Consider the following 24,931-nt stretch of genomic DNA (forward strand, 5'->3'; position numbering starts at 1 on the left):
TTCCACCCTCTCTCATTCCCCTGCTCTCTGACATCTCAAAAACACGCAATTATGCCATCTATCAAACCTCCCCAGACATTCCAATCAACAGCGTCACACGCCACGCGCACAAGGCAAAGAGCTCCATCTCCAACACTCTTCTTGCATGTTGTTGCCTGTTGCTAAGTGTCATTATACTGAATAACGGAAACATTTTCTGTAATGAAATACTGAGGGTATAACAGTATAGGCTATTATATATAAGAGTATGCCTCTTAAAAAAATTTGAAAGTGCTTCTCTGTGTTACCATGCAACAATATCATGTTGGATGGCCTACCGATCCAGTAGAGGCAGTGTTGTAGAAGCGACACATAGAACAAACTGTGTAGGCTCATACATCTCGTAGTATAAATCCTATCTCATGTTTTCCTAGTTCGCTCAGAACCCAACCGTAAGAGTCACTACCGGGGGAAAGGTGGTGGTATTTCGCTGGGGTGCATGCATCTGCATGAGGGGGGGGGGGGGGGGGGTTCTGAGTAATGACTTTTGACATGAGTGGAAGCAGGCTTTTTTCCATCAAGAGCGGCCGGTTGGATACCACACACAGCGCGCCAGTGTCAGTTTACAGCCCTAGGCTCGAGCCGGTCCCCTGGGCCCCGCGTTCATTAGAGAGAGAACCGAAATTAGGAGCGCGGGCGTCGACAGCTTCCTCCCCTATGAAGACAGACCATAATATAGATTTGTCCAACATGATGCAATTATTTAGTCTTAAAAGATAAAAGCCCTATGATCAATAATGATAACAACGAGAGAAATAGGATTTGTTCAGAAACGTGGCCTACAAATTCAGAGTGTATTAATCCTGTTACAAGGTTGACACTATATGACACTATATTGCAGGCCTGCATCATGCAGATAGCTTGTTTAATATTTATACTGTGATGACTTTTATGGTTAATTTTGTTATGCCTGCATTTGATAGGGCCTACACTTCCTCGTTTTCAATTCAACCACCTAATGTTATAAAAAAAAAACATATTGAGCTAAATATTCGTTTATATAGCCAAGTAGTTAAATAATGCAATCATTTTCAGTCATTTTTCAGTATGTATATGCTTTGTAAAAAGCCGGCCTATTATGTTTGGTAGTTGTATACGTTTATAATAAACAGCTCATTGTTACAGTTGAGTAGGTCTAGGCTATACAGAAATACAAATAGACCTACAAACAATATTTGTCCAAAATTGGTCATAGGCAAAAAATTATTAATATTACGTAAGATTTAGATGATCAATCTTAATTTGTACCGAAATCACATCACCCCATTCTGTTTGTATGCCTAGTCTCCCTCATTTCATTTCTACTGCCTGGATTTGTTTTACACTGAGCTTTATTTTGCTTTATGCCGCTGAATTGAAACAATGAGAAGGAAAGAGTAAACAACTGTATACAGTAGACTAGGCCTAAACCTCTGATCAGAATATAATCATTTAAGGTTCAGGCTGGGACTACGGGATTTAATTTCTGCATTTATGATACGGGCATTTTATATTGGGATAGTCGAGCTTTAGAAAACAGACAGAAAATAAAATATGTAATAAACTAATCAGCTCCTCATCTATTTGTGTGTCTGTCTAACATTACCCCCGTCCTTTCATGTGTAGTCCTTAGATATAAAAGATTTTCAAACAATGGCCATCAACAATAACCTTTACACTTCACAACAAAGGATGTGAGGATAAAATCATTTTCCACCGTGACACAGAGAAGTTTGTGGAACCTAATGGCCTTAGAATTTCCTGCGACATCAGAACGTATGACCCCCGCGGTGATCAGGATGCCTCCGCGGCTAGGAGGAAACTTTGTTCTGCGCGAGAGCACTTTGAAGACTGGCCACTGCTTTTACGAGTTCACAGCGAAGCGCGTATAGGAGCTCTTATTATAGCTGTTTTGAAATATCTAGTAAACAACAATTATATCACATATTTACATGGGTTCTGGTTTTTAATAGTGATGGATATCCTTTGGCATTTCTGTCCGAGTTTGATCCTTTTAGCCTGAAGAACACCAGCCTAGAACAATATAAATTGTTGTTTTTATCTTTGGTAAATATTGAAGTGTCAACTATAATATTATAGCTAATATTGCTTTAACGTCCCTGATTATTTATACAAAGGCTTACACCATTCAAATATTAGTTCATGAAAAATGTGGCTCAGAATTCTGTTTATGAATGTGTATTTAATATGTAGGATATTAATGAATAATAAATGAATGCTGCGGTGCATTAAATAAATTAAAATGTTGCTTTATATTGTTTCACTTTTTGTTTTTGTTTTGATAAGCCATTAAACGACACACTCTTTCCATGGAAACACAGGCCTGCTGGTTGTTGGCTGTGGTGGAAAAATAAGTAAGGTATCTTGTTTGAGTAAAAGTAAAGATAACTTAATAGAAAATGACTCAAGTAAAAGTTAAAGTAACCCAGTAAAATACTACTTGAGTAAAAGTCTAAAAGTATTTGGTTTTAAATATACTTAAGTATCAAAAGTAAAAGTAAAAGTGTGAATTAAAAAAAAATCCTTATATTAAGCAAACCAGACGGAACAATTTTCTTGTTTATTAAATTTACGGATAGCCAGGTGTCCAACACTCAGACATAATTTACAAATGAAGCATTTGTGTTTAGTGAGTCCGCCAGATCAGAGGCAGTAGGGATGAGGAGGGTTGTTATCTTGATAAGTGTGTGAATTGGACCATGTTCTGTCCTGCTAAGCATTCAAAATGTAATGAGTACTTTTGGGTGTCAGGGAAAATATATGGAGTAAAAAGCACATTATTTTCTTTAGGAAGTAAAAGTTGTCAAAAATATAAACAGTAAAGTACAGATACCCCAAAAAACAGATACCCCTAAGTACTTTGCACCACTGGTTGTTAGTCCTTCTCATAGGCCCATGGCCTACTTTGACCTCTCCTCACTTCTTTTGACAAGTGCCTACATCTTGCCTGAGCATTTTTTTACTCCTTTTGAAGAGATGAAACATAGTTTAAATAGCTCTTTCCAGCGTATTTTAACGGTAATGTGCGTCTTTATGTCTTCTTTCAGGCGCCGCAGCAGCCGCGCTTCCTGTCCAGCTCAACTCGGACTTTTGTGCTGAGAGTACCAGGTTCTTTCTCCAGAAGCTCAGGCGTGGTTCAGCGGCCTGCAGAGTGACTGACTGTTTGAACTTCCTAACATTGTGCCTGGACTGCAGGCCTAAACCCTGGACCAGAACTACATCATATTTAGGTTTCTATTCAATCAATAGCGCTGAAGATCCCTATTATATATCGCGATTGACAATTCAAGGCAATGTTCCCGCGGTGGCTGAAACTGCTTTCACGGTAAACACTGCATYCGTCGGCTCAATCGGAAATGACATTTGAACGCGGATCTTCCGGGTTACTTCGGCGATACGGATTGAATAGAGCCCAGTATCTACTGCTCTCAGATTCAGGCATGTATTCAGTTTATTAGGATACGCCATATCTTAACTAGTTCCTGTTCCACACACCAGCGAGAGCTAGTCCTAGGCTATAGAATGAAAACATAACGGTGGCCTACATTGATGGAGCGTTCACCTGTTATGGCCGTCAGTGCTAGTGCTCTGCCCAGTGCGTAGCATACAGGTGTGCTGTTCCGGGATTTCACCTGCAGGTTGCAGCATTGTTCCTGGAACGGGACTCAACCGTCTTACCTGTCACCTAGACCGCCGGTTGCACGTTTTGGTTTTTGCCCTAGCACTACACAGCTAAACAAAGCTTGATGATGAGTTGGTTATTTGAATCAGCTATGTAGTGATAGGGAAAAAAACAAAACGTGCATCTAAGGGGGGGTCCAAGGACCGAGTTTGCAGACTGCAGAGTAAAACTATAGTGACACATGTCAGGTTATTTTTGTTAGCATAGTATAGTCCTAGGTCTATGCATCAATGTGCATGATTGAGGAGGACGGACAGATAATGTTTTATGTCAAAATATTTGTACACATGCATTGTATTTGTAGAAACATGTATGGGCCTAAGCAAGAATGTCTTCCGTTCTATTTGTGCCCAGATCGATGAGGGACTGATAACCCCTCGCAAGAAAGACAGGGTCAAATGCAAATGGGAAATGGCAAATGTATCAACACATTTGCTCTTTTACTTTTCAGTTTTGATCGTTTATCAATTGAGCAATTTTTMAGATTATCTTTCTCATTAGCCTATAGGCTCATTTCTCATTGGTCCACAATAAAATAATGCACTATTCACGATATTTTCTATGTATACTATTTTACAATGTTTGTCTAGATACAGCACTTGCTAGTGATAGTCTACAACTTTGTCAATAACATTAGGCCTGACATTGTTAGGATAACGGGAATCGTAATTAATGTGGGCGACACTACATGTGATGACATCGAGGGTTTCCCTCAGGACCGTGGACTGCATCCTTGCTTCGATGGATAACCCCCATATATCCCCTGTCCGTGTTGAAAGGTCAAATCATTTAGGTTTTATTGGAAGTGTGTTGTGATCATTTATAGACTTGGCGCATGAAGTAGCCAGCCAAAATGATTGTTTCTCATTATTATACCCTTACAATAGTCCAACTTGTCTTTTGGTCATTTCATTTTGAAACATTGTTTTGGTAAAAGTTATTTGTATAGCTTATCGTTTAGCATACGCAGGTCTGTGTCTTCGTTGTTGTGGACAGGTAGGCTAAATGTCGTAATTCATCCCACATCTTTTTTTGTATTCTAAAGATGTTGTTGTAAATCTTACTCAGAAAATCAGAACATTTATTTAATGTTTGTCATGTGTTTAAAAAAATCCTCAACATAGCCTATAGCAGGATGAAAAAGGTCTAATATATTTTTTCAAATGTTGGTGATAAAAAAACAAACATGAAATGCACTGTTTTATAATAATAATAATTATAATTAGTAGTAGTATGTATTAGCCTATTATTATTTCAGTATGACATTTTGAATTGCGTAACTTGAAACGAGAACAAGCTACAAGGCAGAGTAAATTCAAATGTCATATTTGAACAAGCTATATTTGATTGTACAATGTTTATTGGAGACCCAGATCCCAGGCACGTTTCTTACCGTCGTGTGAACGCCACAGAACAGATCATGTTTAATGAGTACACCATAGTTTGGGTGGCATGCTATGGTAGACCTACAATTTATCCTTAAGCATAAACCATAGTTTACATTTAGAGACAGAGTGCATTTGTCCCAAGTCTGAGATTTCATCCTCGAACCTATACAGAAGAGCTTGAGGAGACGTGTATGTTTTCACTGTGCTTAATAGATACCGTACATTATAACTACACATGATTTGCTATTGTGCAGCTAAATGTCTGTAATAACTGAACTCAAACCCCCTCACTCGGAACAACCTTCCTAGACGTGTGTTGCAGTTAAAGTTAATGATCCTTTGTGTAAAGCATCAGATTCTATGATTTACTTGACATAATTCAGCACTCCCCATTCTGGGACCGATCTCACCACCCTTAAATATTTAGAAATAGCTCAACCGAGCTGTAATTTGTGCCTAACAGTGTTGCTTCCTTAGCTGTGACGTTCCGTGCGGTGCAGGCAGAGAAGAAGACAGAGGGGTGAAATGTAAGTATTGTAAATCTGTGAATGTATATCCCTCTCTGTGCCTAACACTGCTGTTTCCTAATTGTGCCTTGCCGTGCAGAGTAGGCAGATGTCTGAAATGATTGTATATCTTTCTCTTCATTCCTCTGGAACTTCAGCAGGCTAGTTTAAGTGGTGAGGATGCCAAAACAGCGCCAGCGTTGCCAGTCGCTACGCCCTTCCAGTTCCAGGCAGATATCGGATCTTCCTCTGATCACCCATGCAAACTTTTCCCGCCCTCTGATTCCAAACACACTTCAAGTAGGCCTATAATTAATGGAAAAATATAGATCATTCTTTATTTTCCTTTAGGTAAAGATAAGGCAAGAGCAATATAAAAAATTAAATACTCCTGGTTTGCTTCGATAATTTTTTCCCCAATAAGTTTTTATTTTCTCTCATAAAAAATATCGTCCATGCATGAATCAATGTTTAGGAAAACAGACAGTGTATTTCCTTTCTTTTTGTGCAGCCTCCTTACATGGAGTAATCAACAATCCAACAAATATTTTAAAATACAATATTTTTCAGCAAGTCATACAAAACTACATCAACACATACATAGTACTATATTTTTCAAATTGTTGGCACATGGTAGCCGTCGTTTACATTAGAAATGACCTAAGAACCACGTAACACACACACACACACACACACACACACACACACACACACACACACACACACACACACACACACACACACAGTGGAAAGGCATGTCAGATTGCAACTAATTTGCCTGGTCCTAGTAGTAACCAGATAGAAATAAAGTCATGACAACAATAACACATTACGTTATTCATCACCGCTAAACGACTTGTTATAATCAGAAACAGTTAAATGCACTGAAATGCCTTTTTTTAAGACATTCGAAAAACGTAGAGCGCATAGGAAAGTGCACATGGCAAATTTAAGATACATAATTACATTATCGTCTGTTACGTTGGCTTTAGGAGAGCAATGAATCTATCTGGAAAGGATGACAGCTGCCAACTCGCGCTGTGTGCATCTTCACAGGGGAGAAAGCAGCCTCGGAGTTTGGCATGTGGCCCTGCGACGTCATGTGGAGAGCTGTGAGTGGGTCCCTGGTGTGCTCTGCGTGCTCCGCGAGGCTGCACCTGTACACGTTCAACATGTGTGACGCGCCGGTGCTGACCTGGGGGTAAGAGTGCTGTGCATGTGCGTGTGCCATAACAGRGGGTAGCGGTGGGTAGGCCAGTGTGTAGGGCAGCATGTGGTGAGAACCCGCGGGCCAGTAGAGCCGGTGGGCACCGGGGTTGGCATGTGCACTGTCTCTATCGGTGTGGTCTCTGTCCTCCCTACGTATGAAGGGCTTGCTGAGGATGCTATCGATGGAGAAGGAGCTGGAAGAGCTGGAGAACTTGGCTCCCATCACCCTCTCCTCCCGGGAGGGCACAGATGCAGGGGCCGAGAWGCGAGTCTCCTCGCCTGGTGTCTGGATGTCAGGGGTCTCGGTGTCCTTATTGGAACCACCGGACCGGCCCTTAGTGATGCGCTTCCTCCTGCGACGGAACACCCCGTCAGCGAAGGTGTACTCGCTGTGCGGGTTCAGCATCCAGTAGTTGTCCTTGCCCCATGGCCTGGAAGGGTCCCGGAGCACCTTGAGGAAACAGTCGTTCAGCGACAGGTTGTGGCGCACCGAGTTCCTCCAGCCGGTGTAGCTGCCCCGGAAGAACGGGAACTTCTTCATCAAGTAGTCGTTGATCTCGGCCAGAGTCAACCGGCCGCTGCCGGAGTCCCGGATGGCCATGGCAATGAGTGCGATGTAGGAGTAGGGCGGCTTGGGTCTGCGGGTGTAGGGCTTTCCCTTGCCATCGCTGCTGCTCGGGGTAGCAGGTGCCGGACTGTTGGCCACGCAGTCCCCGTCTGAGCCCAGCTCGTCCCCGGATAGGGGAGAGGGGACGCTACCTTCCGCATCACTGTGACTGCAAACCTCCATAGGCTTCTGAACGAAGTGGCTTGCGGAGAACACTTCAAGTTTCATTTTTTATATTTATTGTTTTCCCCCTCCTCTCACCTGTCAGAGTTCGTTGCAGTACAGTGCGGTTCTCCTCATCAGACAGTAAGACAATCTGACTGTCTGTGGTTGTTCTTTAGAGAGGTGCAGGTGTAGCCTGTGAGTCTGTTTCAGTGGTGGAGTCAGTGCACCTGTCTGTCTGTTTCGGTCCGAGGAGCTCCGATGTACAGAGGAACGGGAGGCACCCAAACTCGTGCCTGTTTAGCAGCTGAAAGTAGATTTGTCTCCGGAGACACACGCGCCCTGTTATAATATAATCCCTCCGCGAGGGACAGCCCACGGGGGGCGTGGTCTAGCGTCTCAAACTCAGAGTAATCTCAAATCCATTGAAGCGATTGAGGGATTTATGATTGCACGCTCCTCTGTGCCACACAGGAGTATGTAAAACAAAAATAAACACATAGAAAGCTAAAGTTAGAAGGAGGAGGGGAGAAGAACTATGTGTATTGTTCATATATTCTAGAGAGCTCCAATCTCTCTCTCTCTCTCTCTCACACACACACACACACACACACACACCACACACACACACACACACACACACACACCACACACACACACACACAACACACACACACACACACACACCACACACACACACACACACACCACAACACACACACACACACACACACACACACCACACACACACACACACACCTGAGTGAGTGACTCACCTGATGACTGTAGATTGTGTACCAGAAAAGAGTTTAGCGTGAGATGGGGTGCATTTACCAGACAGGCACACACAGATGTGTTTACGTTTGTCATGTTTATGTTTGTAGAGAATCTCAGGTCACTCTTAAATTGATTTACAATTATATTTAATCGATACATTTACGGTGGTTCTGAACTAAAACACCTTGCTCGAGGTCTAATCTAACATTTCCTGTCTTTGCATAATAACCACCCAGCTGGCACATTTGGTTCCTTGGAAGTTGTGGGAACATAAAATGGAAAGAATTTTAAACATTCTGAGAATGGAAGTAAAAATATTGCCTGTTCTGCGAACAAACATTTTTAGGTTGCAAGGAGGTTCTACTATGTACTACGTTTTACTATGGTTTTCTGAAAGTTTTCATGGGAGGTTTAATTAACATTCTGAGAATGAAAATTATAGGTTATTTGAAAGTAATTAAAGTTCTGAGAACATATTTCAATAAGAAGTTTTATAACACTGCTACATTACATGGCCAAAAGTAGGTGGACACCCCTTTAAATTAGTGGATTCGGCTATTTCAGCCACACCCGTCACTGACAGGTGTATAAAATCTAGCAAACAGCCATGCAATCTCCATAAACAAACATCGGCAGTAGAATGTACTGAAGAGCTCAGTGACTTTCAACATGGCACTGTCATAGGATGTCACCCTTCCAACAAGTCAGTTCGTCAAATTTCTGACCTGTTAGAGCTGCCCTGTCAACTGTAAGTGTTGTTATTGTGAAGTGGAAACGTCTAGGAGCAAAAACGTCTCACCAGTGAAGTAGAAGGCCACACATGCTTACAGAACGGGACCGGCAATTTCTAAAGCACATAAAGCGTAAAAGTCATCTGCCCTCAGTTGCAACATTCACTACCGAGTTCCAAACTGCCTCTGGAATCAACGTCAGCACAAGAACTGTTCGTCGGTAGCTTCATAAAATAGGTTTTCATGGCCAAGCCAACACCAGCCTAAGATCACCATAGGCAATACCAAGCATCGGCTGGAGTGGTGTTAAAGCTTGCCGCCATTGGACTCTGGAGCAGTGGAAATGCGTTCTCTGGAGTGATGAATCAGGCTTCACCATCTGGCAGTCCGACGGGCAAATCTGGGTTTGGGGGCTGCCAGGAGAACACTACCTGCCCCAATGCATGGTGCCAACTGTAAAGTTTGGTGGAGGAGGAAAAATGGTCTAGGGCTGTTTTTCATGGTTCAGGCTAGGCCCCTTAGTTCCAGGGAAAGGAAATCTTAACGCCACAGCATACGATGACATTCTAGACGATTTTGTGCTTCCAACTTTGTGGCAAAAGTTTAGGGAAGGCCCTTTCCTGTTTCAGCATGTTGCCCCCGTGCACAAAGCGAGGTCCATACATAAATGGTTTGTCGAGATCGGTGTGGAAGAACTTGACTGGCCTGCACAGAGCCTTGACCTCAACCCCATCAAATACCTTTGGGATGAATTGGAACGTCGACTCCGAGCGAGGCCTAATCGCCCAACATCAGTGCCCGACCTCACTAATGCGCCTGTGGCTAAATGGAATCAAGTCCCCGCAGCAATGTTCCAACATCTAGTGGAAATCCTTCCCAGAAGAGTGGAGGCTGTTATTTATAGCAGCAAAGGGGGGACCAAATCCATGTTTAATGCCCATGATTTTAGAATGACATGTTCAACAAGCAGGTGTCCACATTGGTCATGTAGTGTAGCTTAGTTTGTGTTAACTGTTCTTAACTCCAAGCACAGATAGGACACAAGGAAATTCATTTGCTTAGGCATTAATCATGCAAACACATGTATTTTTTATTGTCACACAGTGTCAGTGAGATTCGAATTTATGATCTTCTGTTCTTTATCCATGGAATTAGTCCACTGCACAAGCAGGATGGAGATAGCGTGCCATGTTTTTTAAAGTCATACAAAGCTGTTCATTTTAGTCTATTCAAAGAGACCCCATTTCAAAGGAAACAAGCAGTCATTAAGATCAGGTGTGACCATTGAATGATGCGCTGAACATACTCAACAAGGTAGAAGATAAGAGTTTTGTTTATGCTGAGAACGGAATGTATATGTTTTTAAATTACATTCTTAGAACTTTTAAAGTTTTCTTGTGGTTTTCATGGAAAGTTTTCTTAACGTTCTCGGAACAATTACATTTGAATAGACCCATGAGGAAACCTGTAGGAAATCCTTATGCTGAAGTACTGAAATTCCCACCAGTTGGAGAACATTCCTAGAACATTACCAATATTGAAATGAATTGTAACCATGTTTGAAGTAATAAAATACCAGGAAAATAACGCTTTTTTGTCAAGTTCCTTAAATGTGTTGAGAATGTTCCAAAGCCAAGCAACTATCCTGCACCATTCACAGAAAGTTGTGGGAAGTTCGTATGCAAATTTCTCTTGAACAGAACAAAGAACAACAAAAGAGGAAAGAAGTCTTTGAATCATCCCCTCTTCTGTTGTGTCTATCAGCCATCTTAATCTGTCTTTAATGTTAGGAGCTCTCAAAGTTCCTCCCATCGTTTGTTCAAAGAATAACAACATCTCCCCTCCCACAAAGCTTAAGAGCTATATCAAAGGTTGTGCATAAAACCCACAATTTGCCGCGAGGCGGATCACACGGAGAGCGGCACCAGCAGAGGACGAGACGAGGGGGCGGAAGAGGAGAAGAGAAGCGAGAGAAGTGAAGAGAGGCGACTATGAACCATAGGAGAGACAAGTATTGATCAAGGGACAGATATGGTATTTTCGAGGAGGGGTGAATAATTGTATGAATGAGATAAATAGCTACAACACACAATAGGCACACACACACACACACTAAAGAGTCAATGCGTTACTATGAGACTACACGGGCTTTTTGGCTACACAGTTCGACCTGTGTCAACACACACACAATAACATGGGCTATTACCGTTTGTTTTTTTCTTGCATTTGTTGCTCTTGCATTTGGTTGGACTATATCATACAAAGTTTGTGGGCTGGGGTGGACTTCACTCTTAGGGTTTCTCTTGTATTCGGAGTAATCATCTTTTTTGTGTTGTATTCGGTTTGTTCCAAGTAATTTCTTTCCCCAGGAAAGTATATGTAGCAGGAGGGAGTCTTACACACCCAACAACACACACCAGCTACATCGTCATACATCTCACAATAGGAGCGACATGAACGATTAGAGATGATAAAATGTACTTTAGATTAGCTACAACGGTGTGTGTGTGTTGGTGTGGTTGTGTGTGTGTGGTGTGTGTGTGTGGTGTGTGTGTGTGTGTGTGTGTGGTGTGGTGTTGTGTGTGTGTGTGTGTGTGTGTGTGTGGTCGTGATCAGTGTGCAATACATCACGCGTTTGTAGCCTAAGTCGTTGGAGATAGTGTTAGTGATGTTGTACGCATGTCTTAAAGTCTTCGAGCGTGCTCGCTAGTGATATATATATATATCACAAGAGTAGTTGGGGTATCCTGCATTCACATAGTGATCCTTCTCTGGAATGAAGGCAATTGTAGTTGGGGGGAGTACAATGGTTACGGATGAATCGAAGCAATCGGAAAGATGAATTGTGTGGATATAGTAGAGTCTACTATCAATCATAAGATAAAGATCGAGCATTAGATATGGTGTGAATACATGCAAGAGCTATTACATAAGAGGGCAATGCATCTCAGACATTGGAAGTGCTAAAGCGTACGTATCTTTACGCTGGTGAAATTGGTGGATGTTATTTACTGGTTCAGGGTTACTTTACAGGGACATGGCACAGAAGGAATTTCCCATGACAAGGAGTACAATTCAGAGAGTATGAAGGTTGACGTTTGTGCCGCACGAGGTGTAGGTTATGGTGCTTGAGGAAATCTGCATGTTGGAGGATACGATCTAACAAGACACCACGCAGAATGAGTGGAGAGAGCAACTATGCATTAGAGAGATGCGATTGGTGTATCTGTAGTACTTTTGTGATAATCTTAGTACACTTCTTAACTCATTGTCATAATACATCAGTGTCAATATATATTATTCTCAATTAGTACATTATGTGTTTTATATCACGGCTTCTCTAGAGCGCTTTTCTAGAATATGACTCAACCTCGTACTTGGTGAATGGAAATCCTTATCATAAGTACTCTTTAGATCCTAGGGTACATCTAACAAGGTTTCCCGATCGCGTTCTATTCCAGAATGTCAATCTTCCGCAGAAGCGTTCATAGACAAACTCTTCATCGAAACCACAAGAAAACTTTAAAAGTTCTACAGAATTAATTTAAACATAAACATTACCGTTCCGTCTCTCTCTAGCATAAACAAAACTCTTAATTCTCATACCCTTGTTGGGAGTATGCTTAGCCGCTCATCTTCCAATTGATCAACCTGATTCTTAATCGACTCTGTTCCGTTTCCCTTTTGAAATGGGGTCTTCTCTCTTTCTGCTCTATCTTTCATGACTTACTATCGACATCTCGTCTCTCTTCTGTCTCTTCACTTGATTCATATAATACTCATACTGCACGCTACTCTTCATCTGCTTTGTGCTACGTGGGTCTATACTTCCATATTCGGATCTTCAGTAACAGAAGATCATCAATACATTTTCGAATCTACTTCGTCATCACTCTGTGTGTCTATCCTACAATATCATCGCTGTTTCTCGTATGTTCAAATTGCAACTTTGAAATGAATTTCACGCGCTTTTGTGATCTCGTCATGTGTGAAGAACGCTTGTGAATAGATCAGTTTTACAAAAACTAGGACTACACTATCGACTGCAACAATGTGGAACAACTGTTGTGTTGATAGATATCAACTTAAGTAATACTGATGATCATGTGGGATTATCAAATAAACATAGGAGATGTTAGGTCCAGCTCACATTATGGCTCTGACTATAACATTAACAGCACACACGTTCCACTCTATATCACTGAAAGGATGCCAACTTATGATGTGGTACATATGCTGCGAGGATTTGGCAATTTCAATTTATATGTAACAAGGGTCATTCAGTTGAGAGTCGGGAACTGGATTGTTTGCAGGCGATTAGGGTGCCTTGTTATGCTCCGAGATCTCGTGCGAATTATACGATTTTCATACCGATAGTGTATTATGAAAGTGAGATCTTGAGGATATATCCTACTGCGTTCTGCGCACGTGCTACCAGATGCCAGTGGTGTTCACACGCAACGACAGCAAAAGGTCGGCAAGTTACATGAGTCTCATGGGGAGCTTTGGGCCGGGATCAGACGTAGGATTAATCTATTGTTATGACATCAGACCTCTTGTTTCGGCAGGTTGCCGCACACAAATTGCCGTCGGCAAGGGGCTCTCCTGAGAAAGGTCTTTTTTGGAGCTCCTAAGCAGATTGTGAGAATAGCACTAAATGTCTAGAATGTATTCGATATGCTGTGGGTTAAGATTTCTCCTTTTCCCTTGGAACTAAGGGGCCTAGCTGACATGAATAACGACGGCCCCTAGACTCATTCCGTCTGTCCTCTCCTTCAGCAATACTGTGGCTCAGCTTAGTTGGCAACCCCATGCGTTGGGGCAGGTAGTGTTCTCCTGGGAGCCCCAAACCTATGATTACTCGCGCGGGACGTGAGCCGGCAAATGGGATGACAAGCATGCGATTCCTAGATCAGAGAGGACGACATTCCACTGCTCCAGAGTCGCATCGCGGTCAAGTTTGGATATACTACGCGACTCGCAGCTCGACTTGCTTGGATATTGCTCGGCTTCTATGGTCGACTACATAATACAAGCTGGTGTTGCTTGGCACACTCAGCACATTACCTTTTTGCTAAGCTACACACGATCGGATACCAAGCTTTCTCACAGTGCACTAGACGCTATGATACTACCACGCACGAGCACTATCACTGAGAACTACCAGCTAGTGCACATGATTTGCAACATGATTCAGCGAACGACTGACTTATACTTAAGCTCATCTATCGACACTCTAACGAGCACTGTGCAGGTGCCCCGGTACGCACACGCACACACGGCATCGGTTATGTATATTTGTGTTTGCTGTGGCTTTCTCTCACGGCCTCACTCCAAAATCACTTGTCAGTACACTGACCGTGCCATGAGACTCCTACCTCAGCCTACTACCAGACAGATAGAACGATGAGCGCATTCTGGAACGCTATTTTTAATGTGTCTGCATTCTTTAACACACGTAGAAATTTTCCCACGTCAGGAGATAGCTGGAGACTTCAGTAAACACGCAGTCAGTGCGTAATTATCACCTTGGTCACGCAAGACGCGGCATGCGTGAGGTGCAGTACCCGGAACACAGCGACTCTGAGCACCTGGCTTCAAGTCAAGAGATGCACCTGTGGAGTCTGGTCTGTTGTGGTGAGGATACTAAACAGACTGTCTTGGATGCTGTGTTTCTGTGTCTTGTTTGTTTCACGTCGTATGTGTGTCTAATAGAGAGCGAAATATATAGATAGAGAGAGAGAGAAAGCGAGCGAGTGAGCGAGACGTGCTCCAATGATTACCCTTTTGATACTACTTAGGCCTGTTTTTTTCTCACATACGCAAAGCAGCGCGCCATATTTTATATTTTCTTGGGGAAAGATGTTCCCTTCCTTTCCATAAAAACCTGACCAAGTTTGCGCATCTCAACCGTTGCGTTCAGACAGCGGCCACTGATGTCCATTGCCCGTTATCTCACCCCTGACCTTACTCCTTAGCATACCTCAAATAGACTTTCTCTCAACTCATTATAAGTCACGATCAGACCCTTCCACGACCCATAGGTACAGAGGGGACACCGGGTTACGTTCCACGCGCGCTGGAACCAAACACAACACTCGTCTGATTTAATGAGTTTCTGAAGGAGGTTAATAAATGACACGTGCCCTGTTTCCTCTTTCTGGAAAAAAACATCACAGTAGCCTATATCATCAGTAGATTATGTATTTCTATTTCTATATTTCCCAGGTAATTTTCTTCCTCGCAATAAATCCACCTTGTTGCTACTGCTCATTTGCGATGGCGGTTATTTAATCAAAATCTGTCAGGGTTAAATGCATTCACCCGGGAACGGCCGAACATGGTGGCATAGGCCTAGCCTACTCCCATACACCAGGTCTATAGTAAGTAATCTAAGTAATCTGTATATACGATTTAATTAACGTTCCAACCCACCGGCAAACGTACAGAAAATGACGCATAACATTCCTACCTACTCGAAAACCTATAGGCAACAATGCAAAGCGAATATTTGTGTATTGGAGAGAAATAGAGCGCATACCAAGCTATCATGACCCTGTTGATGAGCAGGAATTCATTCCGCAAAACTCTGAACCATGTTAACAGAATACTTTAGCTTATCCACCACAGTAGGCCTATATCAATTAACATGTCATTATACATATCTTATTACTCCAACTCGTAAATACATCTCATCCAGTCCCTCTAGATCTCGGCTGCAACTATAGCCTTTACAGTCTCATGTCAGAACTAGACGTTCATCATGTTTCTCAACGTGGTATGCTATATCAAGGGAAACATGCCTATCCTATTGAAGATGTTCGTCTGCTTTCACGGTCTTAACTCAAATAATATGCAGTGTGTTTCATGATTTGGTTTACAGTAGGAATAGGCCTATGCTCAAACTGGAGCCAATCGCACAGTAGAGTATACATGGCTGGAGCATAATGTCTGGATAGAGTTACAGCTGCTTCAGGTATATAATTCCCCTCTGGTTGTGTTTCCAAAACAAAATTGTTTCCAGCAATTCTGAGTGAATGGGCCAACAAAATACATAAACAGTGCTGCTTACAGTTAGAGAATGTTTCTGGTCAGTGTAAACTTACAGAGCCTAATTCAAGCAAAAATGCTATCAGGATAAGGTTAAACAGCCTTCGTTGAAAGAGCATTGAGATTGATTATAGATTAATAATATACAGCTCAGAAAATTGCTATTTGCCTCACACAAGAAACAGCTTCACTGAAAAAAATTTAGACYTACAGAGTAATGTTGTTTTACCATAGTTCTCTTTCTCTGTCTCTTTCTGTCTCTTTCTGTCTCTCTCTCTCTCTCTCCCTCTCCAACCCCCCTCTCTCCCTCCCACCCCTTTCTCTCCCTCTCTCCCTCTCCAACCCCCATCTCTCTCTCAATTCAATTCAATTGAAGGGGCTTTATTGGCATGGGAAACATATGTTTACATTACCAAAGCAAGTGAAATAGATAATAAACAAATGTGAAATAAACAATACAAATTAACAGTAAATATTACACTCACCAAAGCTCCAAAGGAATAAAGACATTTTAAATGTCATATTATGTCTCTCTCACCCCCCCACCCACATACACACACATATATACACATACATACACATACATACATACGCAAACACACCTGCTGTGTGTTGTCAATGTGAGCGATTACCTAAAGCTAACACAGCCCATAAAGCTCAGATTTACACTGTTCAGGTTATTATATGTTATTTCCCCTTTATTTAACCAGTTAGGGCAGTTGAGAACAAGTTCTCATTTACAATTGCGACCTGGCCAAGATAAAGCAAAGCGGTACAACACAAACAACACAGAGTTACACATGGGATAAACAAACGTACAGTCAATAACACAATAGAAAAGTCTATATACAGTGTGTTCAAATGTAGTAAGATTAGGGAGGTAAGGCAATAAATAGGCCATATTGGTGAAATAATTACAATTTAGCAATTAAACACTGGAGTGATAGAAGTGCAGAAGATGAATGTGCAAGTAGAGATACTGGGGTGCAAAGGAGAAAAAAATAAATACAAATATTGGGATGAGGTAGCTGGGTGGTGTCACGTTCTGACCTTAGTTCCTTTTTTATGTCTTTATTTGAGTTTGGTCAGGGCGTGAGTTGGGGTGGGCATTCTATGTTGTTTTTCTATGTTTTGTTCTATGGTTATATTTCTATGTGTTTGGCCTAGTATGGTTCCCAATCAGAGGCAGGTGTCAGTTGTTGTCTCTGATTGGGAGCCATATTTAGGTAGCCTGTTTTCCTTTGTGTTTTGTGGGTGGTTGTTTTCCTGTCTCTGTGTTTTCACCATACGGGACTGTTTCGTTTTGTATCATTCACGTTGTTATTTTTGCATTCTTAGTGTTCAGTTATTAAATTGAATATGGTCACTTACCACGCTGCGCTGACTTAGGCACACGGGGAGTGTGGCTAAGTCAGATAGGAGACCTGAGCCAACTCCCCGTGCTTACCGTGGAGAGAGGTGGTCCGGGCAGGCACCGTGTTATGCGGAGAAGCGCACGATATCCCCAGTGCGCACGCATAGCCCGGTGCGCTACATTGCCGCTCCTCGTATCGGCCGGGCTAGAGTGGGCATCGAGCCAGGTGCGATGAAGCCTGCACAGCGCATCTGGTCTCCAGTGCGTCTCCTCGGTCCGTGTTATATGGCACCAGCCCTACGCACTGTTTCTCTCGTGGGTCTGCACAGCCCAGTGCGTCCTGTGCCTGCGCCCCGCAAGTGCTGGGCTAAAATCAACATCCAGCCAGGACGGGTTGTTCAGGCRCTTAGTTCGAGACCTCCAGTGCGCCTCCACGGACCGGTCTATCCTGTGCCTCCTCCAAGGACCAGGCCTCCAGTAGATCTCTCCAGCCTGGTGAGTACTGCGCCTGTTCTAAGAACCAAGTCTCCTGTGTGTCCCTCCAGTTCGGACCCTCCAGAGCAGCCCGTCTGTCCTGAGCCGCCTGAGCCGCCCGCCAGTCCGGATCTGCCTGAGCCGCCCTCCAGTCCGGATCTGCCAGAGTCTCCCTCCAGTCCGGATCTGCCAGAGTCTCCCTCCAGTCCAGATCTGCCAGAGTCTCCCTCCAGTCCGGATCTGCCAGAGTCTCCCTCCAGTCCAGAGGTGCCCCTCAGTCCAGTGGTGCCCTTTACTAGGGTCTCGAATCCAGGGTCGGTGACGAGGGTCGCCGCTCCTAAGGTATCACAGAAGGGAGCCGAGACTATGGTGGAGTGMGGTCCTCGTCACGCTCCAGAGCCGCCACCGCGGTAAATGCCTACCCAGACCCTCCCCTATAGGTTCAGGTTTTGCGGTCGGAGTCCGCACCTTTGGGGGGGGTGGGGGGTACTGTCACGTTCTGACCTTAGACCTTAGGCCTAGTATGGTTCCCAATCAGAGGCAGGTGTCAGTCGTTGTCTCTGATTGGGAGCCATATTTAGGTAGCCTGTTTTCCTTTGTGTTTTGTGGGTGGTTGTTTTCCTGTGTTTGTGTTTTCACCATACGGGACTGTTTCGTTTTCGTTTTGTATCATTCACGTTGTTATTTTTGCATTCTTAGTGTTCAGTTATTAAATTGAATATGGACACTTACCCCGCTGCGCTTTGGTCCTCACCTCATTCCAACGACAAGCGTTACAGGTGGGCTTTTTACAGATGGGCTGTGTACAGGTGCAATGATCAGTAAGCTGCTCTGACAGCTGATGCTTAAAGTTAGTGAGGGAGATATAAGTCTCCAGCTTCAGTGATTTTTGCAATTCGTTCCAGTCATTGGCAGCAGAGAACTGGAAGGAAAGGCGAACAAAGGGGGAGTTGGCTTTGGGGACGACCAGTGAAATATACCTGCTGGAGCGCGTGCTACAGGTGGGTGCTGCTATGGTTACCAGTGAGCTGAGATAAGGCGGGGCTTTACCTAGCAAATACTTATAGATGACCTGGAGACAGTGGGTTTGGCGATGAATATGAAGCGAGAGCCAGCCAACGAGAGCATAAAGGTCGCAGTGGTGGGTAGTATATGGGGCTTTGGTGACAAAACGGATGGCACTGTGATAGACTACATCCAATTTGCTGAGTAGAGTGTTGGAGGCTATTTTGTAAATGACATCGCCGAAGTCAAGGATCGGTAGGATAGTCAGTTTTACGATGGTCTGTTTGGCAGCATGAGGGAAGGATGCTTTGTTACGAAATAGGAAGCCGATTCTAGATTTCATTTTGGATTGGAGATGCTTAATGTGAGTCTGGAAGGAGAGTTTACTGTCTAACCAGACACCTAGGTATTTGTAGTTGTCCACATATTCTAAGTCAGAACCGTCCAGAGTAGTGATGCTAGAAGGGCGGGCGGGTGCGGGCAGCGATCGGTTGAAGAGCATGCATTTAGTTTTACTAGCATTGGAGACCATGGAAGGAGTGTTGTATGGCATTGAAGCTCGTTTAACACAGTGTCCAAAGAAGGGCCAGAAGAATACAGAATGGTGTCGTCTGCATAGAGGTGGATCAGAGAATCATCAGCAGCAAGAGCGACATCATTGATATATACAGAGAAAAGAGTCGGCCCGAGAATTGAACACTGTGGCACCCATATAGAGACTGCCAGAGGTCCGAACAACAGGCCCTCCAATTTGACACACTGAACTCTATCTGAGAAGTAGTTAGTGAACCAGGCGAGGCAGTCTTTTGAGAAACCAAGGCTGTTGAGTCTGCTGATAAGAATGCGGTGATTGACAGAGTCGAAAGCCTTGGCCAGGTCGATGAATACAGCTGCACAGTATTGTCTTTTATCAATGGCCTTGAGCGTGGCTGAGGTGCACCCATGACCAGCTCGGAAACCAGATTGCATAGCGGAGAATGTTCGGTGGGATTCGAAATGGTCGGTGATCTGTTTGTTAACTTGGCTTTAGAAAGACAGGGTAGGATAGATATAGGTCTGTAACAGTTTGGGTCTAGAGTGTCTCCCCCTTTGAATAGAGGGATGACCGCGGCAGCTTTCCCATCTTTAGGGATCTCAGAAGATTAGAAAGAGAGGTTGAACAGGCTAGTAATAGGGGTTGCAACAATGCGGCGGATAATTTTAGAAAGAGAGGGTCCAAATTGTCTAGCCCAGCTGATTTGTAGGGGTCCAGATTTGCAGCTTTTTCAGAACATCAGCTATCTGGATTTGGGTGAAGGAGAAATGGGGGAGGCTTGGGCAAGTTGGTGTGGGGGGTGCAGAGCTGTTGACCGGGGTAGGGGTAGCCAGGTGGAGAGCATGGCCAGCCGTAGAAAAATGCTTATTGAAATTCTTAATTATCGTAGATTTATCAGTGGTGACAGTGTTTCCTAGCCTCAGTGCAGTAGGCAGCTGGGAGGAGGTGCTCTTATTCTCCATGGACTTTACAGTGTCCCAGAACCTTTTGGAGTTTGTGCTACAGGATTCACATTTCTGTTTGAAAAAGCTAGCCTTTGCTTGCCTAACTGCCTGTGTATATTGGTTCCTAACTTCCCCGAAAAGTTGCATATCGCTGGGGCTATTCGATGCTAATGCAGTACGCCACAGGATGTTTTTGTGCTGGTCAAGGGCAGTCATGTTTGGAGTGAACCAAGGGCTATATCTGTTCTTAGTTCAACATTTTTTTAATGGGGCATGCTTATTTAAGATGGTGAGGAAAGCACTTTTAAAGAATAACCAGGCACCCTCTACTGACAGAATGAGGTCAATATCCTTCCAGGATACCTGGGCCAGATTGATTAGAAAGGCCTGCTCGCTGAAGTGTTTTAGGGAGCGTTTGACAGGGATGAGGGGTGGTCGTTTGACCTTAGCCCTATTACGGACGCAGGCAATGAGGCAGTGATCGCGTACATCCTGGTTGAAGACAGCAGAGGTGTATTTAGAGGGCAGGTTGGTCAGGATGATATCTCTGAGGGTGCCCATGTTTACGGATTTAGGGTTGTACCTGGTAGGTTCCATGATAATTTGTGTGAGATTGAGGGCATCTAGCTTAGATTGTAGGACGGCCGGGGTGTTAAGCATATCCCAGTTTAGGTCACCTGACAGTACATACTCTGAAGATAAATGGGGGGCAATTAATTCACATATGATGTCTCGGGCACAGCTGGGGGCTGAGGGGGATCTTTAACAAGCGGCAACAGTGAGAGACTTATTTCTGGAAAGGTGGATTTTTAAAAGTAGAAGCTTGAACTGTTTGGGCACAGACCTGGATAGCATGACAGAACTCTGCAGGCTATCTCTGCAGTAGATTGCAACTCCACCCCCTTTGGCAGTTCTATCTTGGCAGAAAATGTTGTAGTTGGGGATGGAAATTTCAGACTTTTTGGTGACCTTCCTAAACCAGGATTCAGACACGGCTAGGACATCAGGGTTGGCGGAGTGTGCTAAAGCAGTGAATAAAACAAACTTAGGGAGGAGGCTTCTGATGTTAACATGCATGAAACCAAGGCTTTTACGGTTACAGAAGTCAACAAATGATAGCACCTGGGGAATAGGAGTGGAACTGAGGCTACAGGACCTGGGTTAACCTCTACATCACCAGAGGAACAGAGGGGGAGTAGGATAAGGGTACTGCTAAAGGCTATAAGACCTGGTCGTCTAGTGCGTTGGGGACAGAGAATAAAAGGAGCAGATTTCTGGGCGTGGTAGAATAGATTCAAGGCATAATGTACAGACAAGGATATGGTAGGATGTGATTACAGTGGAGGTAAACCTAGGCGTTGAGTGACGATGAGAGAGGTTTCGTCTCTGGAGGCACCAATTAAGACAGGTGAGGTCTCTGCATGTGTGTGGAGTGGGACAAAAGAGGTATCTGAGGCATTTTGAGCGGGACTGAGGGATCTACAGTGAAATAAAACAATAAGAACTAGCCAAGACAGCAGTAGACAAGGCATATTGACATTAGAGAGAGGCATAAAGCTATCACAGGTGTTGATCAGGAGAGCTAAGACAACAACGGGTAAATGGTGATGAATGGGCAGAGCGGGTCAGTTAGGTACATACAGGACCTGAGTTCGAGGCTGGGGCTGACAGGTAAACAAAATGACGTACCGTGTTATTGAAACGGGGCATCAGCTGTGCAGCCGAGTGATCATAGGATCTAAAGAGCAGCAATAGGTGAGTCAGGGTGCCGTTCGGTAGTCACTACTATGCTAGGCGAGCAGGGGATACAGCTTTCAGAAAAGCTAGCGGGCCGGGGCTAGTAGATGGTTATTCGGCGACATCGTAACAGAATATCCTGTTGAGACCACATCGGGCGATCACATTGGTAGTCCAGTCATGATGGATCGGCGGGGCTTTGTGTCAACAATAAAGGCAAAGGAGGCATTGTAGCCCTAGAATTAGCTGGTATATGGGCCTAGCTCGAGGTTAGCTCAAGGCTAGCTGGTGCTTGTTTCGGAACAGAGGCGTTAGCTAACAGCAGCCACTCGTTTGCAGCTGCGATGATCCAGTGTAATGATCCGGAGCGGCAGGAATCTGGTGATATGGTAGAGAGAAGCAGTCCYATATGCTCTAGGTTGATATCGCGCTGTGCAGACTTGCAGGTGTTGTCCGAGCTAAGACTGGCTGATGACCGGGAAAAAGGTGAAGACCGCTTACCGTGGCTAACAAAGACTAGTATCTAGTTAGCTGGCTAGCTCCTGATGGAAGTTCCAGTTATAAGGAATAAAAATAGCAGATCCGTACCACATTGGGTGAGGCGGGTGGCAGGAAAGTATATTTAGTTCGTAGATAGAAAGTGAGATTAAGATATTACTCGAAAAAGACCGGCTATTTACACAGGATAAGACACGGGATAAGACATAGACAAAAACACACGTCCTACTGCAACGCCAGTACTAAACACCAGGTTAAGCCTGGTGTTTAGTACCAGCGGTATGGACACATGTTCTATACGTGTTATAGCTCAGATGTATAGGCATCTCTCTTGGCCCCTTTTAAACTCCATTTCCTCCCTATTCTCTCTGTGTCTCAGTCTCTTCCTGCCTCCCTGTACGTTAACTATTCACACCCTTTCACCTTAGTATCCCCCCCTCTCTCTGTCCATATATATGTGCAGTTTGACAGCAGGACTCTTGACCTAACATGAGTAGGAGGGGGAAGTGACAAATTGATTAGCCTAAAGGTTTCATGGCTCCACTTCTTGAACAGCCATTTTGGTTTCAAATGTTTTTAATATGTGGTGCTTGTGTCTATATGCCAATGCAAGGCAAATATCCTGACACCTGTGTGTAAGAGAGTTACAGTATATAGGCCTATATAAATTGCTCTGTTGAGGTACAACACAGACACAGAAACAACTACATTCTTTTCCACTATATGAAAAAGAAGGCCTACTAGGTTACCCTCACACACTATCACTAGAATTTTTCATCTCTGATTACAAATCAAATCACATTTTATTGGTTGCATACACAAATGTAGAAAACGTTATTGCMGGTGTAGTGAAATGCTTGTGTTCCCAGCTCCAACAGTGCAGTAATATCTAACAATACACACAAATCTAAAAGTACAAAAAGGGAATTAAGAAATATATAATATTAGGAAGAGCAATGTCGGAGTCCAGAGCATAAATACAGTATATACACTGCTCAAAAAAATAAAGGGAACACTTAAACAACACAATGTAACTCCAAGTCATCGACATTCTGCTAGAAATTCATAACTTACCACTTAGGAAGCAACACTGATTGACAAAAATTTCACATGCTGTGTGCAAATGGAATAGACAAAAGGTGGAAATTATAGGCAATTAGCAAGACACCCCCAATAAAGAGTGATTCTGCAGGTGGTGACACAGACAACTTCTCAGTTCCTATGCTTCTGGCTGATGTTTTGGTCACTTTTGAATCGGCGGTGCTCTCACTCTAGTGGTAGCATGAGACGAGTCTACAACGCACAAGTGGCTCAGGTAGTGCAGTTCATCCAGGATGGCACATCAATGCGAGCTGTGGCAAAAAGGTTTGCTGTGTCTGTCAGCGTAGTGTCCAGAGCATGGAGGCGCTACCAGGAGACAGGCCAGTACATCAGGAGACGTGGAGGAGGCCAAGGAGGGCAACAACCCAGCAGCAGGACCGCTACCTCCGCCTTTGTGCAAGGAGGTGCACTGCCAGAGCCCTGCAAAATGACCTCCAGCAGGCCACAAATGTGCATGTGTCTGCTCAAACGGTCAGAAACAGACTCCATGAGGGTGGTATGAAGGCCCGGACGTCCACAGGTGGGGGTTGTGCTTACAGCCCAGCACCGTGCAGGACGTTGGCATTTGCCAGAGAACACCAAGATTGGCAAATTCGCCACTGCGCCCTGTGCTCTTCACAGATGAAAGCAGGTTCACACTGAGCACATGAGCACATGTGACAGACTGACAGAGTCTGGAGACGCCGTGGAGAACGTTCTGCTGCCTGCAACATCCTCCAGCATGACCGTTTGCGGTGGGTCAGTCATGGTGGGGTGGCATTTCTTTGTTGGGCCGCACAGCCCTCCATGTGCTCGCCAGAGGTAGCCTGACTGCCATTAGGCCGAGATGAGATCCTCAGACCCTTGTGAGACCATATGCTGAACAATGCACATTTGTGGCGCTGCGAGTCATTTGCAGGCCTCTGGCAGTGCACCTCCTTGCACAAAGGCGGAGGTGCGGTCCTGCTGCTGGGTGTTGCGCCTCCTACGCCTCCTCCACGTCTCCTGATGTACTGGCCTGTCTCCTGGTAGCGCCTCCATGCTCTGGACACTACGCTGACAGACACAGCAAACCTTTTTGCCACAGCTCGCATTGATGTGCCATCCTGAATGAACTGCAACTACCTGAGCCACTTGTGTGGGTTGTAGACTC

At 44.1% G+C, this 24,931-nt stretch overlaps 1 protein-coding gene across 1 annotated transcript; it reads right to left on the minus strand.

Moving 5' to 3' along the window:
* Positions 1–6,020: 6,020 nt before the first annotated feature.
* LOC111976110 (forkhead box protein Q1-like) lies at positions 6,021–7,927 on the minus strand. The gene has a single exon (XM_024004860.2). It carries the CDS (start codon positions 7,657–7,659, stop codon positions 6,604–6,606), a length of 1,056 nt encoding a protein of 351 aa, XP_023860628.1. The 5' UTR covers positions 7,660–7,927; the 3' UTR covers positions 6,021–6,603.
* Positions 7,928–24,931: the final 17,004 nt, after the last annotated feature.

Source organism: Salvelinus sp. IW2-2015, linkage group LG16 (assembly GCF_002910315.2).
Source record: "Salvelinus sp. IW2-2015 linkage group LG16, ASM291031v2, whole genome shotgun sequence".
In the NCBI taxonomy this organism is placed as follows: Eukaryota; Metazoa; Chordata; class Actinopteri; order Salmoniformes; family Salmonidae; genus Salvelinus; species Salvelinus sp. IW2-2015.